The sequence below is a fragment of the Oncorhynchus mykiss genome, chromosome 20, assembly GCF_013265735.2.
Source record: "Oncorhynchus mykiss isolate Arlee chromosome 20, USDA_OmykA_1.1, whole genome shotgun sequence".
In the NCBI taxonomy this organism is placed as follows: Eukaryota; Metazoa; Chordata; class Actinopteri; order Salmoniformes; family Salmonidae; genus Oncorhynchus; species Oncorhynchus mykiss.
In genome coordinates this window covers 11,519,647-11,543,629 of record NC_048584.1, presented here as the reverse complement: position 1 = coordinate 11,543,629, position 23,983 = coordinate 11,519,647, and the positions used below count along the sequence as shown (strand labels likewise).

Below are 23,983 nucleotides of genomic sequence, written 5' to 3'. Positions count from 1 at the left end.
GTATTCGGCCCCCTTGAACTTTGCGACCTTTTGCCACATTTCAGGCTTCAAACATAAAGATATAAAACTGTATTTTTTTGTGAAGAATCAACAAGTGGGACACAATCATGAAGTGGAACGACATTTATTGGATATTTCTAACTTTTTTAACAAATCAAAAACGGAAAAATTGGGTGTGCAAAATTATTCAGCCCCTTTACTTTCAGTGCAGCAAACTCTCTCCAGAAGTTCAGTGAGGATCTCTGAATGATCCAATGTTGACCTAAATGACTAATGATGATAAATACAATCCACCTGTGTGTAATCAAGTCTCCGTATAAATGCACCTGCACTGTGATAGTCTCAGAGGTCCGTTAAAAGCGCAGAGAGCATCATGAAGAACAAGGAACACACCAGGCAGGTCCGAGATACTGTTGTGAAGAAGTTTAAAGCCGGATTTGGATACAAAAAGATTTCCCAAGCTTTAAACATCCCAAGGAGCACTGTGTGCAAGCGATAATATTGAAATGGAAGGAGTATCAGACCACTGCAAATCTACCAAGACCTGGCCGTCCCTCTAAACTTTCAGCTCATACAAGGAGAAGACTGATCAGAGATGCAGCCAAGAGGCCCATGATCACTCTGGATGAACTGCAGAGATCTACAGCTGAGGTGGGAGACTCTGTCCATAGGACAACAATCAGTCGTATATTGCACAAATCTGGCCTTTATGGAAGAGTGGCAAGAAGAAAGCCATTTCTTAAAGATATCCATAAAAAGTGTTGTTTAAAGTTTGCCACAAGCCACCTGGGAGACACACCAAACATGTGGAAGAAGGTGCTCTGGTCAGATGAAACCAAAATTGAACTTTTAGGCAACAATGCAAAACGTTATGTTTGGCGTAAAAGCAACACAGCTGAACACACCATCCCCACTGTCAAACATGGTGGTGGCAGCATCATGGCTTGGGCCTGCTTTTCTTCAGCAGGGACAGGGAAGATGGTTAAAATTGATGGGAAGATGGATGGAGCCAAAACAAGCCAAAACTGCTGTTCACAAATGCTCTCCATCCAACCTCACTGAGCTCGAGCTGTTTTGCAAGGAGGAATGGGGAAAAAATGTCAGTCTCTCGATGTGCAAAACTGATACAGACATACCCCAAGCGACTTACAGCTGCAATCGCAGCAAAAGGTGGCGCTACAAAGTATTAACTTAAGGGGGCTGAATAATTTTGCACGCCCAATTTTTCAGTTTTTAATTTGTTAAAAAAGTTTTAAATATCCAATAAATGCCGTTCCACTTCATGATTGTGTCCCACTTGTTGTTGATTCTTCACAAAAAAATACAGTTTTATATCTTTATGTTTGAAGCCTGAAATGTGGCAAAAGGTCGCAAAGTTCAAGGGGGCCGAATACTTTCGCAAGGCATAGCATAGCATAGCGAAAGTATATGGCACAGCTGTCAGTTTTTGGTCCTGAAATTAAATTGGTAAATGTTTTTATTTATCACACTTTTCTTTAACCATTTATGTTCTTTAATACAGGGCCGACATACAACTTCCTTACTTTTCTCCCCTTCTACTTGCCTCTTCCATTTATGTGGTAATGCTGCAATTAATTTGTTGTAATTTTGGGAAGAGCAGACATGTCCATATGTCTGTGTTAGCTGTATGTGTGACATAACTCCACCAGTCCTATTTATGATATCATTTACTAAAATTATATATATTTTTTTTATTATTCGAAAAATATGTTTTTTTAAATCAATTAGTAGTATATTTGAGTTTAACCACAATATTTGTTGTATTATTTGTTCTGTCTTTTCAGGTGGATTAAACTGAAAGTGCAACCAACTTTCTAAGGCTGGTAAAAAATAATGATATTTTGGAGAAAGTGAGCAGGTGTAATCTGAATAAAGGGAAAAAGGCCCTTCTTGAACATAGGATGAGACATTCTTACCAATTTACTAGAGAACCAGTTTTGATTTAAGTATAACTTTTGTATGACTGATGCCTTTAGTGAGAGGTCTAATGCTTTAATATTTAATCATTTCTGCCCTCCAAATTCATATTCGTTATATAAATAGGCCCTTTTAATTTTGTCTGGCTTGCCATTCCAAATAAAATTTAATATTTTTGGTTCATATAATTTAAAAAGCAGGTCACTCGATGTAGACAAAACATTGAGCAAATAGATAAACTGTGATATGACTAAAGCGTTAATCAGGGTGATTTTTCCACAAATAGACCGGTATTTTCCTTTCTATGGTAGCAAGATCTTATCTATTTTTGCTAACTTTCTATAAAAATTATTGGAGTGAGATCATTTCTTTCTTTTGGGATTTGTATACCGAGTATGTCCACATCTCCGTCATACCATTTAATTGGTAAACTACATGTTAATGTAAAATTAGCATTTTTTTTGTGATCCAATACGTAGTATCACTTATCATAATTTGGTTTTAATCCAGAGAGGATAGCAAAAGTATTTAGTTCCTCTGAGGCCGTGGAGAGATTCTAATTGTGTTTTTTAAAGAAAGCATGAATCATGAGCGTACAATGGTACATTAGTTTTTAAGCCACGGATTTCTAATCCCTTAATATTATTGTTTGATCTGATCTTACCAGCTAACATTTCCATGGCAATAATAAATAGATATGCCGATAGTGGACAACCTTGTTTTACTCCTCTAGATAGTTAAAAACTTTCTGAGATGTAGCCATTATTTACTATTTTACACCTAGGGTTACTATACATAATTTTAACCCAGTTTATAAGAGATTCTCCAAAATGTAAATGTTCTAGGCATTTATATATAAACTCCAGTCATACTTTATCAAAAGCCTTTTCAAAATCAGCTATGAAAACCAGGCCTGGTGTCCCCAATATTTCATGGTATTCTATTGTTTCCAGTACTTGTCTTATATTATCTCCAATGTAAAAAACATCCATGTAAAAAACCTGTCTGATTAGGATGAATAATATCTGACAATACTTTTTTAATTCTATGCGTCAAGCATTTTGCTAGGATTTTTGCATCACAACACTGAAGCACGTTGTGTTAGCTAATCCAAGTTTATCATTTTAAAAGGCTAATTGATCATTAGAAAACCCTTTTGCAATTATGTTAGCACAGCTGAAAACTGTTGTTCTGGTTAAAGAAGCAATAAAACTGGCCTTCTTTAGACTAGTTGAGGATCTGAAGCATCAGCATTTATGGATTCGATTACAGGCTCAAAATGGCTAGAAACAAAGACATTTCTTCTGAAACTCATCAGTCTATTCTTGTTCTGAAAAATGAAGGCTATTCCATGTGGGAAATTGCCAAGAAACTGAAGATCTTGTACAACACTGTGTACTACTCCCTTCACAAAACAGAGCAAACTGGCTATAACCAGAATAAAGAGGAGTGGGGGGCCCCGGTGCACAACTGAGCAAGAGGAAAAGTACATTGGAGTGTATAGTTTGAGAAACAGACACCTCACAATTCCTCCACTGGCAGCTTCATTAAATAGTGCCTGCAAAACACCAGTCTCAATGTGTAGAGGCGTCTCTGGAATGCTGGCCCTAACGAATACAGTCATGTGTCGTAACTCTGCAATTCATTCGAAAGACACTCTGGGAAATATGCAAATAAGGCTTTACACTAAGCAGTGTGTTAATTTAACACTGACAAGTGTGGACCCATACAGACACTGGACTAGTGTTAAATTTAACACTCAGTGTGGATTTAACACTCAGAATTTGCTGTGTGGCTCCCTGATGAGAAAAAAAATAACATTCATTACTGTAATAACATTCATTACTGTAGTTTTAGTCCTCACGTGATTACGTGAGTGAGACAGAGAGATTATTCATAAGGAGGGATTGAATAGTAATAGAGAGATATATGGGTGGTGCTAATTGTTGCAGCAGCTCTTACCTCCCCAAGTATCTACGCCTGCTTCAGACTGGGTGGGGACAGCAGTAGTTGACAGACAGTTTAAACAGCTCAGTCTGACTACCACAGAGGAAGATACCTGGTCCTGCTCTTCTACCGTCTGGACCTGTAAGTCTTACCACTGGCCTGCTGGTTTCAGCTCATCTCCTCGAGACGAAGTGAAGCCAGAGTCCCAGATAACGTTCATGAAAGTTGAGGTGTAATGGTGCTTCGATAATTCCGTCTCTATACCCTTTTTCAATAGTTTTTATTGAATCATGTCAACGGCAGTACAATTAATAAGAAGCAGTAGTTTTTGTTGTTGTTATGTCTCCGTTTATGAATCGTTTGGTTCCATTTTGTATGATAAAGCATTTGCCTTTTTTTTTTCATAATGTTACTAAGTCGTTTTTTTTGTGTGATAACAGAATTAACTGCAGATGTGATTATCTTGTATTTAAAGCACACAAACGGACAGGCAGAGCAGGGATTTTGTATTATGTTTATTGAGGTGGATATGTGCATGTCCTACAGACTATTCTACTATAAATGCTAACGATATTCATAGAATAAAAACAAACGGAACATTCCACAAGGTCTAATGATATTGCTTTGGAAATCATCTAGACAGTTACAAAGTGAGAAAAGACGTTCTGTAAGATTGCTTTAAAAGTTACTCCAAAAGCTCATGTGGTATCCCTAAAGAGTGAGGTAACAAAATGTAAATTAAAAAATGAGTATCGGGAGCCTGGGTTGTAATCATCAGCGCACTGCGCACACCGTAGCAAACTAGCGAAACATTTGCAACGGAAACTGTTAACTCCAAACGCTTTACAACATGACACAATTCCATTGAAACACATTTCACTAGTCTACACTAATGAATATGTCCCTGGAGTAGCAAGTTTGTTTACAGCTCATGAGGGTATTGGTAACCGACAAAAAAACAAATGCAGTGGTAGAGTAACCTTAATACACTTGGGCCCTGGTCAAAAGTAATACATTTTTATAGAGAATAGGGTGCCATTTTGGACACATCCATGGCTTCATTCTAATTGGTATGATAGTGTGGATATTGGAGTAGAGCCTATATGTGCATAGATGAAGGAATGAGAGGTAGAATGCCAACTCTGGTTCCTTGGCAGTGTCACATTGCAATGGGGTTGAAAGATGACTAACGACAATGTAATGATGAGAACAAAGAACTAGGCCAGGAAATTTTTCTGGTCAGGTCACATGGTCTGGAAATGCTCGTCGCCCGTTAGCGTAAATGTCATTGCTGTTCATCATGTTAAGTTTGTACACCGCAAATTAAAATGTTCCTTGAATATTTATACATACTACATATTTTAACATAATTAATATTCATATATTAATATAATTCATATTAACATGGCTGATTATATACAGTAATAAAGTGGTAACTATTCCAACTTTGTGATTTACATAGGCTCTTGTGGAACTCATACGCCTCTGTTAGCCTTGTTGACGCTACAAAACTGTCCGTGTTCAACCTAACGTGATGACAATACAAGAGAACAGATGCACAGGAATGACATTTACTCGGGTCAAAAGTAGTGCACTATGTAAGGAATAGGGGGCTATTTGGGCCTAATAGAATAGCACCCGCCTCCCAATTGTTTTTAATCATAAGCTGCCAAAACAGTTAATTAACTCTCCATACCCGGTTGAAATGACAGTAGTTTCATATAAAGTACTAAAATGGTCCATCATGCATATAATGACAAACTAAACTTTGGAACATAAAGGCATTTGTGATTGTATTTACATGTATATACTTGTTTATAGAGAGCTTTGCTTTGTCTATCCAGAGTGATGATGAGTTTTCCTGGTACCATCTGATTGGATCATGACTGGGTGTGATGTAGGTTCTCTGGTTGGATAATGATCGTGTTTGTTTTTTTGCGAGATGGTTGGCAGTTGGAGTGTTTCATAGATACCATCTTTACTGTTGAGTTTAAAAAAAGACAAGTTAGAAAAATCTAAGGCTACACGTTTAAAACAATAAATGTAACATAACCAACCTTTTCTACTGCCTTCCCAACCCTCGCCCCTAGACTCTGGCTACATTCCAATTTTCTACCCTTCTCCCGAAGTGTGCACTCGTACAATCCCCCTAGTATATTTAAAATAAATGGACAGGGAATATGGTGGTAACTACCTTCAGCCATTCTTGCACCAATCCCATGATTCCATTGTCCGTTTCAGCCATTTTGACAGGCTCTGTATCACAGCTAATGGACACTTCCTGTCCCTATACAGGAAATAGGGGCATATTCCAATTGCCTACTTTCCTTATCTCCTTTCCTTCACTAATACCCCATTTACACAGAGACAAAACCCCTTATTTTTACATTTTGTTACCTTTGTTTGTTTATGTGAAAGGGGTAGGGGGTAAAAAAAAAAACACAGTGAATAAAAACACAGCTCGGGACCTAGTTATGTCAGCTGTTTTTTGTTGTTGTTGTGAGAATGGATCACTGCATTTTCGTTGGTAAATTCATTAGCACTTCTCTTGTTTAACACCTCCCTAAATTGAATCGCAAACAGCCCCCATGGTTTATACCTCCCATTAATATCAGTGGTCACACAGGGAAAGCAACGAGGAAAGGAGACGAGGAAAGAAAGCAATTGAGACGTATTGGGACGAGCCCCCATTACGTTGAAAAGGCCGCTCCTGATTGGGCCATTGGGTGGTGTTCTACAGGAAGTTGGTGGTGTTGGTGGTGGTGTTCTTTCCTGTGTCGATGTTAAACTGGTAGGCTCCGTCCGAGGAGTGGAGGACGTCAGAGGCAGGCACGGGGGCGGAGGGCGATGACGCCTAAGGAGTGAAGGTTGAGAGTTGAAAACCATGTTTCGATAAAGTACAGTGCCTTGCGAAAGTATTCGGCCCCCTTGAACTTTGCGACCTTTTGCCACATTTCAGGCTTCAAACATAAAGATATAAAACTGTATTTTTTTGTGAAGAATCAACAACAAGTGGGACACAATCATGAAGTGGAACGACATTTATTGGATATTTCAAACTTTTTTAACAAATCAAAAACTGAAAAATTGGGCGTGCAAAATTATTCAGCCCCCTTAAGTTAATACTTTGTAGCGCCACCTTTTGCTGCGATTACAGCTGTAAGTCGCTTGGGGTATGTCTCTATCAGTTTTGCACATAGAGAGACTGAAAATTTTCCCCATTCCTCCTTGCAAAACAGCTCGAGCTCAGTGAGGTTGGCTGGAGAGCATTTGTGAACAGCAGTTTTCAGTTCTTCCCACAGATTCTCGATTGGATTCAGGTCTGGACTTTGACTTGGCCATTCTAACACCTGGATATGTTTATTTTTGAACCATTCCATTGTAGATTTTGCTTTATGTTTTGGATCATTGTCTTGTTGGAAGACAAATCTCCGTCCCAGTCTCAGGTCTTTTGCAGACTCCATCAGGTTTCCTTCCAGAATGGTCCTGTATTTGGCTCCATCCATCTTCCCATCAATTTTAACCATCTTCCCTGTCCCTGCTGAAGAAAAGCAGGCCCAAACCATGATGCTGCCACCACCATGTTTGACAGTGGGGATGGTGTGTTCAGCTGTGTTGCTTTTACGCCGAACATAACGTTTTGCATTGTTGCCAAAAAGTTCAATTTTGGTTTCATCTGACCAGAGCACCTTCTTCCACATGTTTGGTGTGTCTCCCAGGTGGCTTGTGGCAAACTTTAAACGACACTTTTTATGGATATCTTTAAGAAATGGCTTTCTTCTTGCCACTCCTCCATAAAGGCCAGATTTGTGCAATATACGACTGATTGTTGTCCTATGGACAGAGTCTCCCACCTCAGCTGTAGATCTCTGCAGTTCATCCAGAGTGATCATGGGCCTCTTGGCTGCATCTCTGATCAGTCTTCTCCTTGTATGAGCTGAAAGTTTAGAGGGACGGCCAGGTCTTGGTAGATTTGCAGTGGTCTGATACTCCTTCCATTTCAATATTATCGCTTGCACAGTGCTCCTTGGGATGTTTAAAGCTTGGGAAATCTTTTTGTATCCAAATCCGGCTTTAAACTTCTTCACAACAGTATCTCGGACCTGCCTGGTGTGTTCCTTGTTCTTCATGATGCTCTCTGCGCTTTTAACGGACCTCTGAGACTATCACAGTGCAGGTGCATTTATACGGAGACTTGATTACACACGGGTGGATTGTATTTATCATCATTAGTCATTTAGGTCAATATTGGATCATTCAGAGATCCTCACTGAACTTCTGGAGAGAGTTTGCTGCACTGAAAGTAAAGGGGCTGAATAATTTTGCACACCCAATTTTTCAGTTTTTGATTTGTTAAAAAAGTTTGAAATATCCAATAAATGTCGTTCCACTTCATGATTGTGTCCCACTTGTTGTTGATTCTTCACAAAAAAATACAGTTTTATATCTTTATGTTTGAAGCCTGAAATGTGGCAAAAGGTCGCAAAGTTCAAGGGGGCCGAATACTTTCGCAAGGCACTGTAAGCAAGTGTGTATTTGTGGGACGGAGATGGAGAGAGAGAGCAAGAAAAAGACAGAGAGAGAGAGAGAGAGGACTGACCTGGGGGGGTTGTGGGGGGTGGGCGAGGAGGGGATCAGCAGGAGACATGTTCTCCATCTTTATCTCCTCCTTCACTGGTTCACCTGGAGGCATGGCACTGTACATCACTGGAGCATACCCCTGAAACACACACACAATTAGTCACACAAATACAGGTCATGTACACACACACACACACACACACACACACAAACTACACACTGAGATGAGAAGGATCCAAACCGGAGCAGCGTATGACAGATACAGATGTCAGTTCTTAACTTGATCACTCTTTTGTCGCTAAGAATTTTCCTGCTGCATCAAAAAATTTGAATAAGCCTCGACAGTCCCTGAAAAAAAGAGCAGTAATCTTTCCTTCCATGAGGGGACAGTCCAGTCATTGGGATCAGAGTTTGCTATCAAAATCATTTTCTCTCTCTCGCTCAAACGCTAGACCTAGGCCCTGTTACTACAACATTGAAATGTACAAAATGTATCTGAAATGAAGCCATACACATCAACATCTGTCGTTTTATATAGCCTAATAACACAAGATAGATATTGGTCTCTACTTGGCGACGACGTACAAGTGTCAAGTTGATCAGGTCAACATTTTGAATTGTGCCCTGGGGTGGTCTAACGGTTAGGTCTGCTTTCTTCAGTGTGTACATAAATGTCTATGGCGTCGGCTTGGGTTTGATTCCCGGCCCACACTCTGATGACACAAAGAACTCAATCCCCCCGATTGACTTGATTTATTTACACATTTCAAGGACAGTCGATCGTGATAAGAAATGACCATACCAGACACTTTTGGATAACCTACATAGGAAACAAATAAAATAATAGCAGTCGGCTACACCAACATTAGTTTTCCGTTCATTCAAAAAGTGTGGGGTAAAATGCCACAGTAGATTTGCCGTGGTAAACTATTAAATACTTTATTTTTATCGTACGGAATGCTCGTTAAATAGATACATCGCCCTTAGTCTGTTAAAAAATAACTCAATTGTTCCGATTACAATACCAACCAGAGGGCAAACATATCTCAAAAGACTTTGATTGCAAGCAGGACTAAGGACCACCGATCCTTTAGGGAACAGTAATGAGGTGACTACTAATGGTTGCAATTGCGATCAGCTGTGCGGGGGAATTTAGCGCATATTGATGGTATAACAAGACATCCGCTGGCGATAATCTAGTGCCATTGACGGTTGCAATAGGATTATATTCCAATAGGCTACATTCTGTAGACTACCCATTAGCCTATCCATTATCACATAATGAAAGGAGTGAGAACTGATAACAGGCTTCTGTGTTTCCCTGGCTGAGTTGATCAGCTGATTTGGGCCATCAGTTGATTGACAGATGTAAGACTACCTACCGTATGTTCGCCCTCCCATCCACGTTTTATAGTTAAGCTATGTAGAATTTGTCAGTATAGTTCTGGTCTTTGGTGTGGTTTGAAAGCCTGTATTGTGTGGCTTTAATATTTAACTTCGTAAAGCTGTCAAGATGTTTAGGCATTTGAGCCTATCCAAAGATGATTTTTGTTGAGCTGAGACACTTTTGTATAATATGTAAATGATTAGACTATTTGCTTTACTTATTGAAATAAATGCAATTCACAATGTAGGATCAGCCTGGTCACTATCTCACCCAGCACTGGGCACAAACTCATTAGGTTCAGAGTTGGAGCATGCTGCTTAGACCACTGCACTACGACAGTTCACTATACTTTCACAGGCACGAAGAATACTATAAATACTGATGAAACATAGGCGCGTAGTTTTACATTTTTTGTTGTTGTTTTAAGCCTTTCCTCAACCATAGCCCTAACCGTAACCACTCAGAAAGAATGCCTAAACTGTGAACCTTTGAATTATTTCTGCTTGAATTATTTCTGCTTTAACGCGGAGTTAATGTGTTAATGTGTGTAATAGACATTCATCCATTTTTTTACCTTTATTTAACTAGGCAAGTCAGTTAAGAACAAATTCTTATTTTCAATGACGGCCTAGGAACAGTGGGTTAACTGCCTGTTCAGGGGCAGAACGACAGATTTGTACCTTGTCAGCTCAGGGGTTTGAACTTGCAACCTTCCGGTTACTAGTCCAATGCAGTGGGCCGGATTAAAACCCATGCCAACTCTGGCATATGTGTGCTATGGTCCACACAGACACTGAGGAAATGTATAATTTATTCTGCCTATTGCTTGCCTTCAACATATAATAAAACAATTAATCTGAAAAAATGATTTTCCCAAACTAAAAATACATCTACCCCCTACAAATATGTCAATTTATTATAATTCACATAAGAATTCACACGAGATGCCCTGTAGCCTGTACGTAGCCTACATAAGGTACAATGTAGGTACGGTGTGCATTGCTCACAAACACCGCTTCCAGCTGCCCCCTGGTGGCGATTCTAAATATTTATTCAGATATTCAAAACCTACTGCTGGATTATTTTCCTCCAGCGACTAATGGAGTCAAATTAAGATTTGACATCTGTTGACACAGAGGACATGGGTGATGGGGAGGACTGGGAAGAGACACTAGACTATGGTTAAGTAGAGTAGATATATACCATCGGAGCCATGGGATACTGATACTGGTTAGGCGGCCCACTCCACTTAGGGGTCAGAAGGAAGGCAGCGTGAGATAGATTGTAGAATAGAGGGAATAGGAGTAGAGGCTGAGTAGAGTTTTCAATAATATAACCAAATATGGTAGAATAGGGTATAGAAAGTAAAGTAGAATAGAACGGAGTAGAGTAGAAAAGATTAGAGTAGAATAGAACAGAGTAGAATAGTAGAATAGAATATAGTAGGGTAGAATAGAACAGGGTAGAAAAGATTAGAATAAAGTAGAACATAACAGAGTAGAGTAGACTAGTAGAATAGAATATAGTAGGGTAGAATAGAACAGGGTAGAGTAGAAAATATTATAGTAAAGTAGAATATAACACAGTAGAGTGGAATAGAATATAGCACGGTAGAGTAGAATATAACAGAGTAGAGTAGAAAAGATTAGAGTAGAGTAGAATAAAACAGAGTGGAATGGTACAATAGAATATACACGGCTCAAAAAAATAAAGGGAACACAAACAACACAATGTAACTCCAAGTCAATCACACTTCTGTGAAATCAAACTGTCCACTTAGGAAGCAACACTGACAATAAATTTCACATGCTGTTGTGCAAATGGAATAGACAACAGGTGGAAATTATAGGCAATTAGCAAGACACCCCCAATAAAGGAGTGGTTCTGCAGGTGATAACCACAGACCACTTCTCAGTTCCTATGCTTCCTGGCTGATGTTTTGGTCACTTTTGATTGCTGGCGGTGCTTTCACTCTAGTGGTAGCATGAGACGGAGTCTACAACCCACACAGGTGGCTCAGGTAGTGCAGCTCATCCAGGATGGCTTGTGGCAATAAGGTTTGCTGTGTCTGTCAGCGTAGTGTCCAGAGCATGGAGGCACTACCAGGAGACAGGCCAGTACATCAGGAGACGTGGAGGAAGGCAAAAACCCAGCAGCAGGACCGCTACCTCCGCCTTTGTGCAAGAAGGAGCAGGAGGAGCACTGCCAGAGCCCTGCAAAATGACCTCCAGCAGGCCACAAATGTGCATGTGTCTGCTCAAACGTTCAGAAACAGACTCCATGAGGGTGGTATGAGTGCCCGACGTCCACAGGCATTTGCCAGAGAACACCAAGATTGGCAAATTCGCCACTGGCGCCCTGTGCTCTTCACAGATGAAAGCAGGTTCACACTGAGCACATGTGACAGACGTGACAGTCTGGAGACACCGTGGAGAATGTTCTGCTGCTTGCAACATCCTCCAGCATGACCAGTTTGGTGGTGGGTCAGTCATGGTGTGGGGTGGCATTTCTTTGGGGGGCCGCACAGCCCTCCATGTGCTCGCCAGAGGTAGCCTGGCTGCCATTAGGTATCGAGATGAGATCCTCAGACCCCTTGTGAGACCATATGCTGGTGTGGTTGGCCCTGGGTTCCTCCTAATGCAAGACAATGCTAGACCTCATGTGGCTGGAGTGTGTCAGCAGTTCCTGCAAGAGGAAGGCATTGATGCTATGGACTGGCCCGCCCGTTCCCCAGACCTGAATCCAATTGAGCACATCTGGGACATCATTTCTCGCCCCATCCACCAACGTGGCGTTGGTGGATGGACTGTCCAGGAGTTGGCGGATGCTTTAGTCCAGGTCTGGGAGGAGATCCCTCAGGAGACCATCCGCCACCTCATCAGGAGCATGCCCAGGCATTGTAGGGAGGTCAGACAGGCACGTGGAGGCCACACACACTACTGAGCCTCATTTTGACTTGTTTTAAGGACATTACATCAAAGTTGGATCAGCCTGTAGTGTGGTTTTCCACTTAAATTTTGAGTGTGACTCCAAATCCCAATTTTTTTGAGCAGTGTAGTATAGTAGAATAGAACAAAGTAGACTAGAACAGATTAGAATAGAATAGAACAGAGTAGACTAGAACAGATTAGAGTAGAATAGAACAGAGTAGAGGAGAAGAATATAATAGAAGAGTGTATGGTAGAGTAGAGAGACATACCATAGGAGGAGCACCAGGGTTATACTGTGGCTGGTTGGGGGGCGGGCCGTTCCACTGCAGGGGCTGGGCGGGGGGGTACATAGGGTCCTGTGGGTGGTAGCCTGGGTTGAACCCCTGAAACAAAACACAGCAAAACAACACCGTCTCAGAGAGACATATTGCTTGTTGATGAATATTGACCAATTGAGAGTATTAATCAACTGGGACAGACAGAACCTTATTCCTGGAAGGTTAGTGTAGCGTCACAGCCCCTAACTCAGCCCCAATCCTCCTGTACAGAGAGTGGATGTGTCACAAATAGCACCCTATGGGCCCTGGTCAAAAGTAGCACACTATAAAGGGAATGAGGTGCCATGAGGCCAGACATTTTCTCCCCAGCTCCTTTGTTTTCAGACCTTACAGTTGTGCTGCTAAGTGATCAAATGAACAGATGGAGAGAGAGAAGGCGTGAAGGAGAGAGAGGAGAGATGAATGGATTGACTCACTGGTTGGAATGGGGGTCCAGTCCACTGAGGCTGGCCAGGCATCCCAGGGTTGGGGGGAGAGTAGACCTGGGGGTAACCTCCCTGTACATGGAGGAGCACCACAGTTCCTACAGTTAGACAGAGGGACTGAAATATACTTTTATATAATCATATTCAGGGATGGAATTTAACGATTTGGGGTCCAAATCTGTGCCATGCAATGTTTGGCCTATTTACTACTAGCCCAGTCTGAAAAGTACTAGACTCGGGCTAGCTTAATTTCCATCCCTGCTTAGACTATATATCCATGACAGTATATACTCATACACAACCTGAACATACACAGATACTGTACATGGATACCCACAGATAGACATAGGGACTTCTACTCCAATACACGCATGCTACACGCACAGTGCTCATGACATGACTAAGACGGAAATAAGAAAATTATGTACATACGGAAGGCATTATTGCTTGTCGTTCAGATCAGTGACACAAAGCCGATAACCAACCACACACACACACCACAGTGTAGTTAATTGAGTAATAATAAATTGCATCACGTACCATGTTAGGATCTGGGCCTGGGCCATGATAAAATACCTGCAACCATCACAACAAAAACACAATTTATGTTATTATCGACCGTTCATTCACAAAACCTTACTGCGATGTCACTGTGATCGTACATCAAGGAGCGAGAGGGGAGACATGAGGAACATAAAGGCAACGTGTGGTCCTCTGTAGCTCAGTTGGTAGACCGTGGTGCTTGCAACGGCAGGGTAGTGGGTCTGATTCACGACACCCCCCCCATACCTTAAAATGCTTTGGATAAAAGTGTCGGTAACACTTTACTTGACACCCAGTGTCATAACACGTTATGACACAGTCATAACAGATTACATAACTTGTCATAATATGGTCATAACACATTACATGACGCATATATTTACACTTGTTCTGACAAGTATTTATTTCAATAATTTCCCCCCCCTGCCAACAAGTTTCCCTTCGTTTGAAAGCTTGTTCCTTAAATCATTTGTCGTTGTTGTACTCGATTTTTTACAGTCGTGTTTTTTTTCAACATATTTTATATAACTAGATAATACACTGTATGACGCTGTCAAAAAAGCATTATGACCATCCTGTGTCACTTTACTTGGACTAAGAAAATACACTTTATGACACTGTCCAAGGAGCATTATGACATCATAATCATGATTAACCAGAGAGGCCTATCACGTACATGCCCTTATGTCAATTAGTATTCCGTCAAAAAGAGAATCTTGTCCTGCTCCTGAAATCTGCTACGGCATTCATCCTAGTCATCATTCATGTGTGCACAAGAACAATGATCATTTAATATGGTCAATTAAAAACAATATATATATATATATATATATATATATATATATATATATTCACATAAACATACTGTTGACATGTAGGCTATGGTGTAATGGAATGTTTTGCCTTGTGTGGTAGGTTTTGACACTCTTATGTAGGTGTCATAACCAGCCATAAAATAACGCAGTATATGTCACAACAAGTCTAAATATATGGATCATGACATACAAACAGTGTTCCATACATGACAGTGTTATGACCATATTATAATGTGTGTTATGACCCCTTCTCGTCAGTTGTTATGACATGGTTATGACATGGTTATGACCATAAAGTGTGACCAAAGTGGGTACTACATGGCATGTAGTATTATGTACAGTGCATTTCAGAAAGTATTCACAGCCCGTGACCTTTTTCCACATTTTGTTGTGTTACAGACTGAATTTAAGATGGATTAAATTGAGATTGTGTCACTGGCCTACATGTCAAAATGGTATTATGTTTTCAGCCATTTTTACAAATGAATAAAAAATGTATTCAACCGATTTGTTATGACAAGCCGAAATAAGTTAAAGAGTTCAAATGTGCTTAACAAGTCAAATAATAAATTGCATGGACCCTGTGTGCAATAATTGTGTTCAACATACTTTTTAAATGACTACCTCATCTCTGTACCCCACACCTACAATTATCTGTTAAGGTTCCTCATTCAATCAGTGAATTTCAAACTCATATTCAACCACCAAGACCAGGGAAGTTTTCCAATGCCTCGCAAGGTAAGGCACCTATTGGTAGATGGGTAAAAAAATAGAAAAAAAAGCATACGTTGAATGTACGCTGGGGGCGGCAGCGTAGCCTAGTGGTTAGAGCGTTGGACAAGTAACCGAAAGGTTGCAAGATCGAATCCCCGAGCTGATAAGGTGCAAAATCTGTCGTTCCGCCCCTAAACAAGGCAGTTAACCCACTGTTCCTAGGTCTTCATTGAAAATAAGAATTTGTTCTTAACTGACTTGCCTAGTTAAATAAAGGTTAAAAGAATATATAAGAAAAATGTCCCTTTGAGCATGGTGATATTAATTACACTTTGGATGGAGTATCAATTCACCCATTTTCTTCAACGGAATGGAGCTAAGCACAGGCAAAGTCCTAGAGGAAACACAACAGTCTGCTTTCCACCAGACACCAAAATACTGCGTTATTTTATGGCTGGTTATGACACCTACATAAGAGTGTCAAAACCTACCGCACAAGGCAAAACATTCCATTACACCATAGCCTACATGTCAACAGTATGTTTATGTGAATATATATATATGAATTCACCTTTCAGCAAGACAATAACCTAAAACACAAGGCCAAATATACACTGGAGATGTTTACGAAGACGACATTGAATGTTCCTTAATGGAAGAGTTACAGTTAACTTGAAAATCTATGGCTGTCTAGCAATGATCAACAACCAACTTGACAGAACTTGAAGAATTTAAAAAAATAATAATATGGTAATATTGTACAATCCAGGTGTGTAAAGATCTTAGACTTACCCAGAAAGACTCAGCTGTAATCACAGCCAAAGGAGATTCTAACATGTATTGACTCAGGGGTGTGAGTACCACAATATGTAAATTAGATATTTTTGTATTTCATTTTCAATAAATGTGGAAAAATTTCTAAGAACATGTTTTCACTTTGCCATTATGGGGTATTGTGTGTAGATGGGTGAGAGAGAAAATATATATTCAATCCATTTGGAATTCAGGCACAACAAACGTCAAGGGGTATGGATACTTTCTAAAGGGGTATATAACAAGGGTTGTGTCCCAAACGACGCCATATTCCCTATAAAGTGAACTACTTTTGACCAGAGCCCATCGGTGCAGTACTTTTGACCAGAGCCCACTAAATAGGGAATAGGGTACCATCAGCCATGGTCAAAAGTAGCGCACTACAGTATATAGGGTAGCCTTTGGCACTATTCCCTACATAGTGTACTACTTTTGACTAGAGCCCTATGGGGTGCTTGGTCAAAAGTAGTGCACTAAATAGGGAATAGGATGCCATTTGGGATTTCGCCAAGCCACCATCAAACTACCCCTTACCGGGCCACCAGGTCCAGGGGACACCCCTCCAGGGATATTGTAGCCGGGAGGAGGGTGCAGAGTCTCGGGGGTCCCCTGGAGGACTGCTGTGGGGTGGGGGGCTTTCTTCTTGAAGATCTTCTTCTGGCAACAGCAGCAGATACCTGCGGGGATCCCCAGCAGGAGGAGAAGGGCCATGAGGGGGTTAGCCGCTTCATAGTCATGGTGGTCTGGAGGGGGAGAGAGAGGGGACAGAGGAGGGAGGACGGTGGGAGGAAATTAGAGTAGGAAGGCAGGAGAGGGAAGAGGACAGAGAAAGAGTGCGACAGAATAAGAGAGTCGGTGTGAAAGACAGGGAGAGAAAGGGGAGAAATCAGGAAAGCAAAAATAGAGAAAGAGTTCAGAGAGTCAGTTACTGTAGGTGCCTATGAGGTCTTTCTCAAATAGCCCCAAAAGCAGAAACTAAAATACAGACCGTGATAATTTAGCGCAAAGGACACAAAGAGCATGTTTATTAGAAGACTATGCTTAGTACATGCTTGGGGGAGGCAGGTAACCTAGTGGTTAGAGCGTTGGGCCAGTAACCTAATGGTTGCTAGGTCGAATCCCCGAGCTGACAAGCTAAAAATCTGTTGTTCTGAACAAGGCAGTTAACCCACTGTTCCTAGGCTGTCATTGTAAATAAGAATTTGTTCTTAACTGACTTGCCTAGTTAAATATAAATCAAATAAATACAAGTACAGAAACACAGTTGAGACCAGTAGAAGTGAGTGTCTGTGGAGACCAAATGGCACCCTTTTGCATATTTAGTGCACTCCTTTTGATCAGGGCCCATAGGGCTCTTTAGAGGAAATAGGGTGCCATTTGGGACATATCCAGCGTATATGCAGACCAAGGTTTGGAGAAACTAACAATGCCAATAATTCATTCAGAACTATCCGTAATGATGGTAGCATCCACATTAATGTAGAAGTTTCATCGTTGTATCATTTCAAATCCAAAGTGCTGGAATACAGAGCCAGAACAACAGAAAATGTGTCACTGTTCCAATACTTTTGGAGCTCACTGTAAATAGCACAATTTATATTCTAGAATAAAATCCCTTCTATGTCTATGATGAGAACCATATATACACACACCCTACTGTTGCTGCTCCCAGGCAGGGTTGAGGTTAGGTATGTGGGGCTAGGCCATTTGGGAAACAGCCAGCATATATGCAGACCAAGGTTTGGAGCAACTAACAACGCATGGTGACACAGCAAAAAAAAACACACACACACACACACACACACACACACACACTCCCCTTACACACGCCCCCCACACACACCCCCACCTGTGAGTTCCATCCTGATGATGGAGACCACCCTGTCTCTCCTGTCCCTCAGCGTGTAGTAACCCACGTCCGTGGTGTTGACGTTCTCGATGGTGATCTTGGTGGAGTAGGTCTTGACCCGGTTCCAGTAGTCCGGGTGGTCCTGGGCAACCACGGCCCCATCATGCACCAGGGTGACATTGGCGTCGGCGCCAGAGAAGGAGAGTTGGGCGTCGGCTAGGTCAATGCCCTCCAATGAGATGTAGAGGTCCTCGCCCGCCACGCACTTCGGGTACTCATGCCTGGCTGGTGGGGCGAGAAAAGGTGTGAGAACGTGTTACGGGTGAGAGAGGTGTTGGAAACAGAGATGGGGCAGGCACATGAAGGGGTGAGAGAAAGCAAGAGGAAAATTAGCATTAGAGAAAGAGAGTGAAAGAAAGAGAGGGGTAGTACATGAGAGACGAGAGAGGGGGGTGGGTGAGAGCGAGTAGGTGGAAAGAGAGAGAAAGCGTGAAGGAGCAAGCAAGAGTGAGAGCGAGAGAAATGGAGAGACAAAAAGGCAAGAAGGATCTGTACACCAACTGACAACAACAAAGGACAATATTTCAATAACATGCAAAACAAAAACTCCCCACCACCCCACCGTGCACCCCCTCCTGCACTCACTGTTCACGGCCACTTTGAGTGAGGAGATCTCCTTGTTCCAGTGGTCTCTCTGGACGTAGGTTCCCTGGTCCTCGTACGTCACCTTCAGAGGGCAAAGATCAAATCTAAGTGCATTTAAAATTGCTTCACAATAAAAACAAGGCAATTAAATTAAAGAGATAGATAGAGGATGGTAATCACATTAGCGGAGGTGGTGTAAATGTATTACTAATGGTCAAAATCAAGTGGACCTTTTTGTTAAGAGGCGGACACCCCCCCCCCCCCCCCCCCCCCCCCCCCTCAATTGGACGTCTGGTGGTATGATATGATATACTTTATTGTCTCCTTGGGAAGATTTGACTTGGACAATTGAAGAGTCAGTCAGTCACCTTGTCCAGATACCAGCGCCTGTCAGTCCCTGTCCCAGACACCCGTCCCTTGTTGGTCCGGGCACCATGGTCCCAGTACAGGTAGGTCTTCGCGGGCTCTGCAGCAGGGGTGAACTCCAGCTTTGAAGAGCTCTTCGGGAGGTAGATCTTCAGCTGACGCCCGTGGGACAGACGCTCGTGCAGGTCGTGCATCGCATAGCCATCTGAGAGACAGAGAGAGACGGTGGGGAGATAGGAAGGCAGAGAGAGATGGTGGGGAGATAGGAAGGCAGAGAGAGATGGTGGGGAGATAGGGAGGCAGAGAGAGATGGTGGGGAGATAGGGAGGCAGAGAGAGATGGTAGGGAGATAGGGAGGCAGAGAGAGATGGTGGGGAGATAGGGAGGCAGAGAGAGATGGTGGGGAGATAGGGAGGCAGAGAGAGATGGTAGGGAGATAGGGAGGCAGAGAGAGATGGTAGGGAGATAGGGAGGCAGAGAGAGATGGTGGGGAGATAGGGAGGCAGAGAGAGATGGTGGGGAGATAGGGAGGCAGAGAGAGATGGTAGGGAGATAGGGAGGCAGAGAGAGATGGTGGGGAGATAGGGAGGCAGAGAGAGATGGTGGGGAGATGGAGTGAGAAAGACAGGATTAAAACACTGTAAATTGAAACCCTTTTAATTATGTATTTTCTCTACAGCTGTTTCCAATATGGACCCTGAATAAAAGTAGTGCCTTATACAGACCCTATGAGCCCTATGCTGCTGACTAATGCCGAATGTGAGGTGAAAGTTAACAGGTACAATAATGGTGTAGGTTAGGCCTTATTGTACACAGTAGTTTACCTTTTAACATTGCAGCCTATTCATCTTGAAATGTCAACAGACCTCCTCCTTGGCTATGTACCATACCCCCTCGGGCTTTATTGCTTAAGGAATTTGTTCATCGACGTGTTTTCTGGATGACATTTCATTGGAATGTAAAAGAGCTAATACAGTAAGCTAAAACTTCCACATGCGTCTTTAGGTTCGAAACTTGTACCACATTTTGTACTTCAAAAATAAAACATTTTAAATTATGGAAAATAAATGACTCACCCACACCGAGAGTTCCCAACAGGATCCACAGACTCCACATCATCTGCGTGGGAAATAGAGATTTTTTTGTGAACAAATTACCAGAAATATAATGAATTATAGTGTGAACGGGTCGTTGTGGGGGGTATAACACAGACAGATGATGAATCAATAAAGAACGACCAAATGAAGAAATCAGTGAAAAGAACACGCTCTGGGGTTGTTTGCTGCCTCTGGTACTGGGGACCTTGAACATGTGCAACATACAGCCCTTAGCCGTGGTATATTGGCAATATACTACAAACCTCCCGAGGTGACTTATTGTTATTATAAACCGGTTATAAACTTAATTAAAAGAGTCAATCAGCATTCAGGGCTCGAACTACCCAGTTAATAAAATATTTTATAAACAACTTTATAAACTGGGTTGTTCGAGCCCTGAATGCTTTTGGCTGACAGCCGTGGCACATCAGACCGTAAACCAAGGGTATGACAAAACATGTGTTTTTCTGCTCTAATTATGTTGGCAACCAGTTTATAATAGCAACAAGGCACCTCGGGGGTTTGTGGTATATGGCCAATCAGTATACCACAGCTATGTCATCATGAATTCAGCAGATCATCAGGTGTTTTGGACTCCAATGTTCAACACAGGGTCCGAAAACTGGGTCTCCATTGAACGTTGTGGGTCCAGCAGGACAATGACCCCAAACACATGACAAAAAAGAGCAACCAGGAATGGTACAAGATGAAACACTGGACTGTTCTGGAGAGGCCAGCGTCTAGTTCAGACCTGAATCACATTCAAAACCTATGGCAAGATCTGAAAACAGCAGTAGGTGGAGGGCAGCCCTCAAACATGGAAGAATTCAAGCAGTTTGCTGCTTAAGAGTGGGCCAAATTACCAGTAGAAAGGTGAAGCAAGCTCATCAATAGCAACAATAAGCATTTGACTGCCGTTATATTGGCCAAAGTGCTCCGGGTGGCAATCATTTTGTCCATGTCATTTGTCTTTATTTTCTCAAATAAAACGTAAGTTTACAAAATAGTGCAGTGCACTACTTTTGACCAGGGCCCATAGGTCCAGGAGTTCGGCTACCTGGTTAACGTTGGCCAGTCAAACAACTACCTCCCCTCCACTGTCTCAGACCAAACTTTACAACCGTTCATGTTATTGTAAGGTGGTCCAACCACCTTGCGCGCACGCAATCCGCATCCTTTTGAATTTGGAGCGCATCCGTCAAGTCAAGGGCGGTGTGGGGTCGTGCGCGTTTCATAAATGTGTGGGCCACAACAATCGTTTAATAATTGTCACACAAGGCCCGCCATTCAATTGTACATGCAATTGAGATTTGTTATTTAACTAGGCAAGTCAGTTCAGAACAAATTCTGATTTACAATGACGGCCGAGGAACAGTGGGTTGACTGCCTTGTTAACTGCCATAAAGACAGATTTTTACCTTGTCAGCTCGGGATTTCGATCCAGCAACCTTTCGGTTACTGGCCCAACGCTTTAACCACTAGGCTACCTGCCGCACCGATTAGAGATAATGATTAGAGATAATGAAACAAACATAATTTCCATGATTACATAAAATTCTACAATAGGCCTACAGGGCCACAACAGCCCATGCAATTTATAACGTTATATATATATTATTTTTTTTACAATTATTACTTCTGTATTCATTTGTATTATTATTGTAAAGCCATACATACAGCTATTATTTGGCATCTCTCGCGCCTGATAAGCCTATATGAAACATTGGGCTTCAACCTGTTGAGGATCCACAGAATATCAGGCTACATTGAGGAGCCTAACGGCTATCTCTCCAGAGAGCTAGCGGTTCACGTGGGGCCGTAAAATCTACGGAGGGTGCCGCGCCTTTCATTTGGGAAGGGGAGAACGACGACAATAACTCTCGGAAAAAAAACAATAACAAAAAAAATAACAAGGATGAACCATATCGAGATGATTTAAAATAAAATAAGAACATCTACTATATGATGATCTTTTCAGTAATGAAAAGCTAAACATGATGTTGGGTAGATAGATAGAATACGATTAAATCGCTGTGTGACTCGGTGCAACGGGTAGAAAGCAATCCCAACACAAAATAATATGCACACGCATACGGTATATAACCGCACACACCTACAACCACCTCTCTCCTCTCCTTGCTAGACAGAGGCTCGCACGCAAGCGCCCAGACCACAAATCACCATGCGACAAAAATAACAAACATCACTAACGGAGGCAATGCAACAACAAAACATGATCAACGGAGGAGAGTTTATTGTTCGCCTGTGTTGCAAAAAAATAAATAGACAAAATAAAACTAAAAGCCGCTACTGCTGCATGGAGAAAGCAGACAGCTGCAATGAAAAATCGAATTATGAGCCATGAACATGGCCATCGCACAAACATTCTTATTGTGCATGCAGACGATATGTAGTAGGCCTATAGGCTACATACCTTGATAGGAAAGAATGTAGTTGATTATTTCCCTGTTTTTCTCCTCGTAACAATGTATCTATGACGGGAGTGTCACGCGGTGACTCGATAGGCAGCGGATAGTAAGTAGTAGGCCAAGTGTACGATTGATGCCGGAGCTCTGATGCTCCGAAGCGGTTTTCAAAGCACTTCTCATCCGACCAACGAAACTATAAACCCTAGATGACAATCCACTGTTTTGAAGCGACTGCGCTGCCAGTAGGTTATATAGTGGGGTAGGAACTCGTCTAGGCAGTATTATATATTACTGTTTTTTTAAACCACACAGCTGCACATTGGTGTTAAATTAATTTGTTTTATGTGCTATAATGTTAAGCTATTCGTCTTTATCATGCAATAGATCCACAGAAGCTAGGTGGTAGTTTAACTAAATTCAAATCTCCATAGTCTTTTCATTAGCTAATTACTTTTTTTGCCATGTAGCATTGTAGCTAACTACTTGAACTACCCACACAATTGTTAACCCCCAAAGAATAAAAAACTACAATCATAATTTTCGCAAAAAAACGATCCCCTATTTTTCTCTCTCTCCCTGACAACTGGGCTAAGCCAATTGCACTCACTCTATGGCTGTCACTGATACCTCACTACACTGTTAACATCTGACTCCAGAGTGATGTGTTCGGTTACACTTTATTGTAGGGTACACATATTAGCCACTAATTTGTAATTTATGTCATGACTCCACTTTCATTAATCTGATGACAGTTAGTTAATTAGATAAATAACAATGTTTAATTGTTACCCGGTTAAATTAATCATGTAACAATTAACCAGGGTTGGGTAGGTTCATTTCTAAATGTAATCCATTACAGTTACTAGTTACCTGTCCAAAATTGTAGTCAGTAAAGTAACTTTTGGATTATCCAAACTCAGTAGCGTAACATTCAGTTACTTTTAGAAAAAAATGTATGTCACCAATTGAACGACATCTATTGCAGGATCAATCAATGTTAAAGTTTACATAGCTGGCCATATATGGATGTTAAATTTGACTTTATGGGTTGGTTATGTAGGCTTCTTCCAACCCATCACTTTCTACTACATATAATAATACGATTAAATTCTTTCTTTACATTAAAAACCAAAGTCTATCAGAATTCTAATACATTTTATACCCCT

The 23,983-nt window shown here is 41.5% G+C and overlaps 1 protein-coding gene across 3 annotated transcripts in view; it reads right to left on the bottom strand.

The window, feature by feature from the left end:
- Nucleotides 1–4,381: 4,381 nt before the first annotated feature.
- Nucleotides 4,382–23,983, bottom strand: part of LOC110498967 — a 29,785-nt gene continuing 10,183 nt past the window's right edge. The window contains exons 1-12 of one of the 3 annotated variants that reach the window (XM_021575707.2): nucleotides 22,823–23,343; nucleotides 20,368–20,410; nucleotides 19,294–19,496; nucleotides 18,926–19,007; nucleotides 18,281–18,565; nucleotides 16,966–17,174; nucleotides 14,087–14,122; nucleotides 13,538–13,618; nucleotides 13,053–13,166; nucleotides 11,057–11,101; nucleotides 8,486–8,605; nucleotides 4,382–6,739 (exon numbers count right to left, since the gene is read on the bottom strand). In XM_021575707.2, the coding sequence (XP_021431382.1) occupies nucleotides 6,620–6,739; nucleotides 8,486–8,605; nucleotides 11,057–11,101; nucleotides 13,053–13,166; nucleotides 13,538–13,618; nucleotides 14,087–14,122; nucleotides 16,966–17,174; nucleotides 18,281–18,565; nucleotides 18,926–19,007; nucleotides 19,294–19,496; nucleotides 20,368–20,410 (1,338 nt within the window). In that variant the 5' untranslated portion in view covers nucleotides 22,823–23,343 and the 3' untranslated portion in view covers nucleotides 4,382–6,619. Of the gene's footprint in view, nucleotides 6,740–8,485; nucleotides 8,606–11,056; nucleotides 11,102–13,052; nucleotides 13,167–13,537; nucleotides 13,619–14,086; nucleotides 14,123–16,965; nucleotides 17,175–18,280; nucleotides 18,566–18,925; nucleotides 19,008–19,293; nucleotides 19,497–20,367; nucleotides 20,411–22,822; nucleotides 23,344–23,983 lie in introns of those variants that run through there. The other 2 variants (XM_036955771.1, XM_036955772.1) reach the window with 2 other exon arrangements.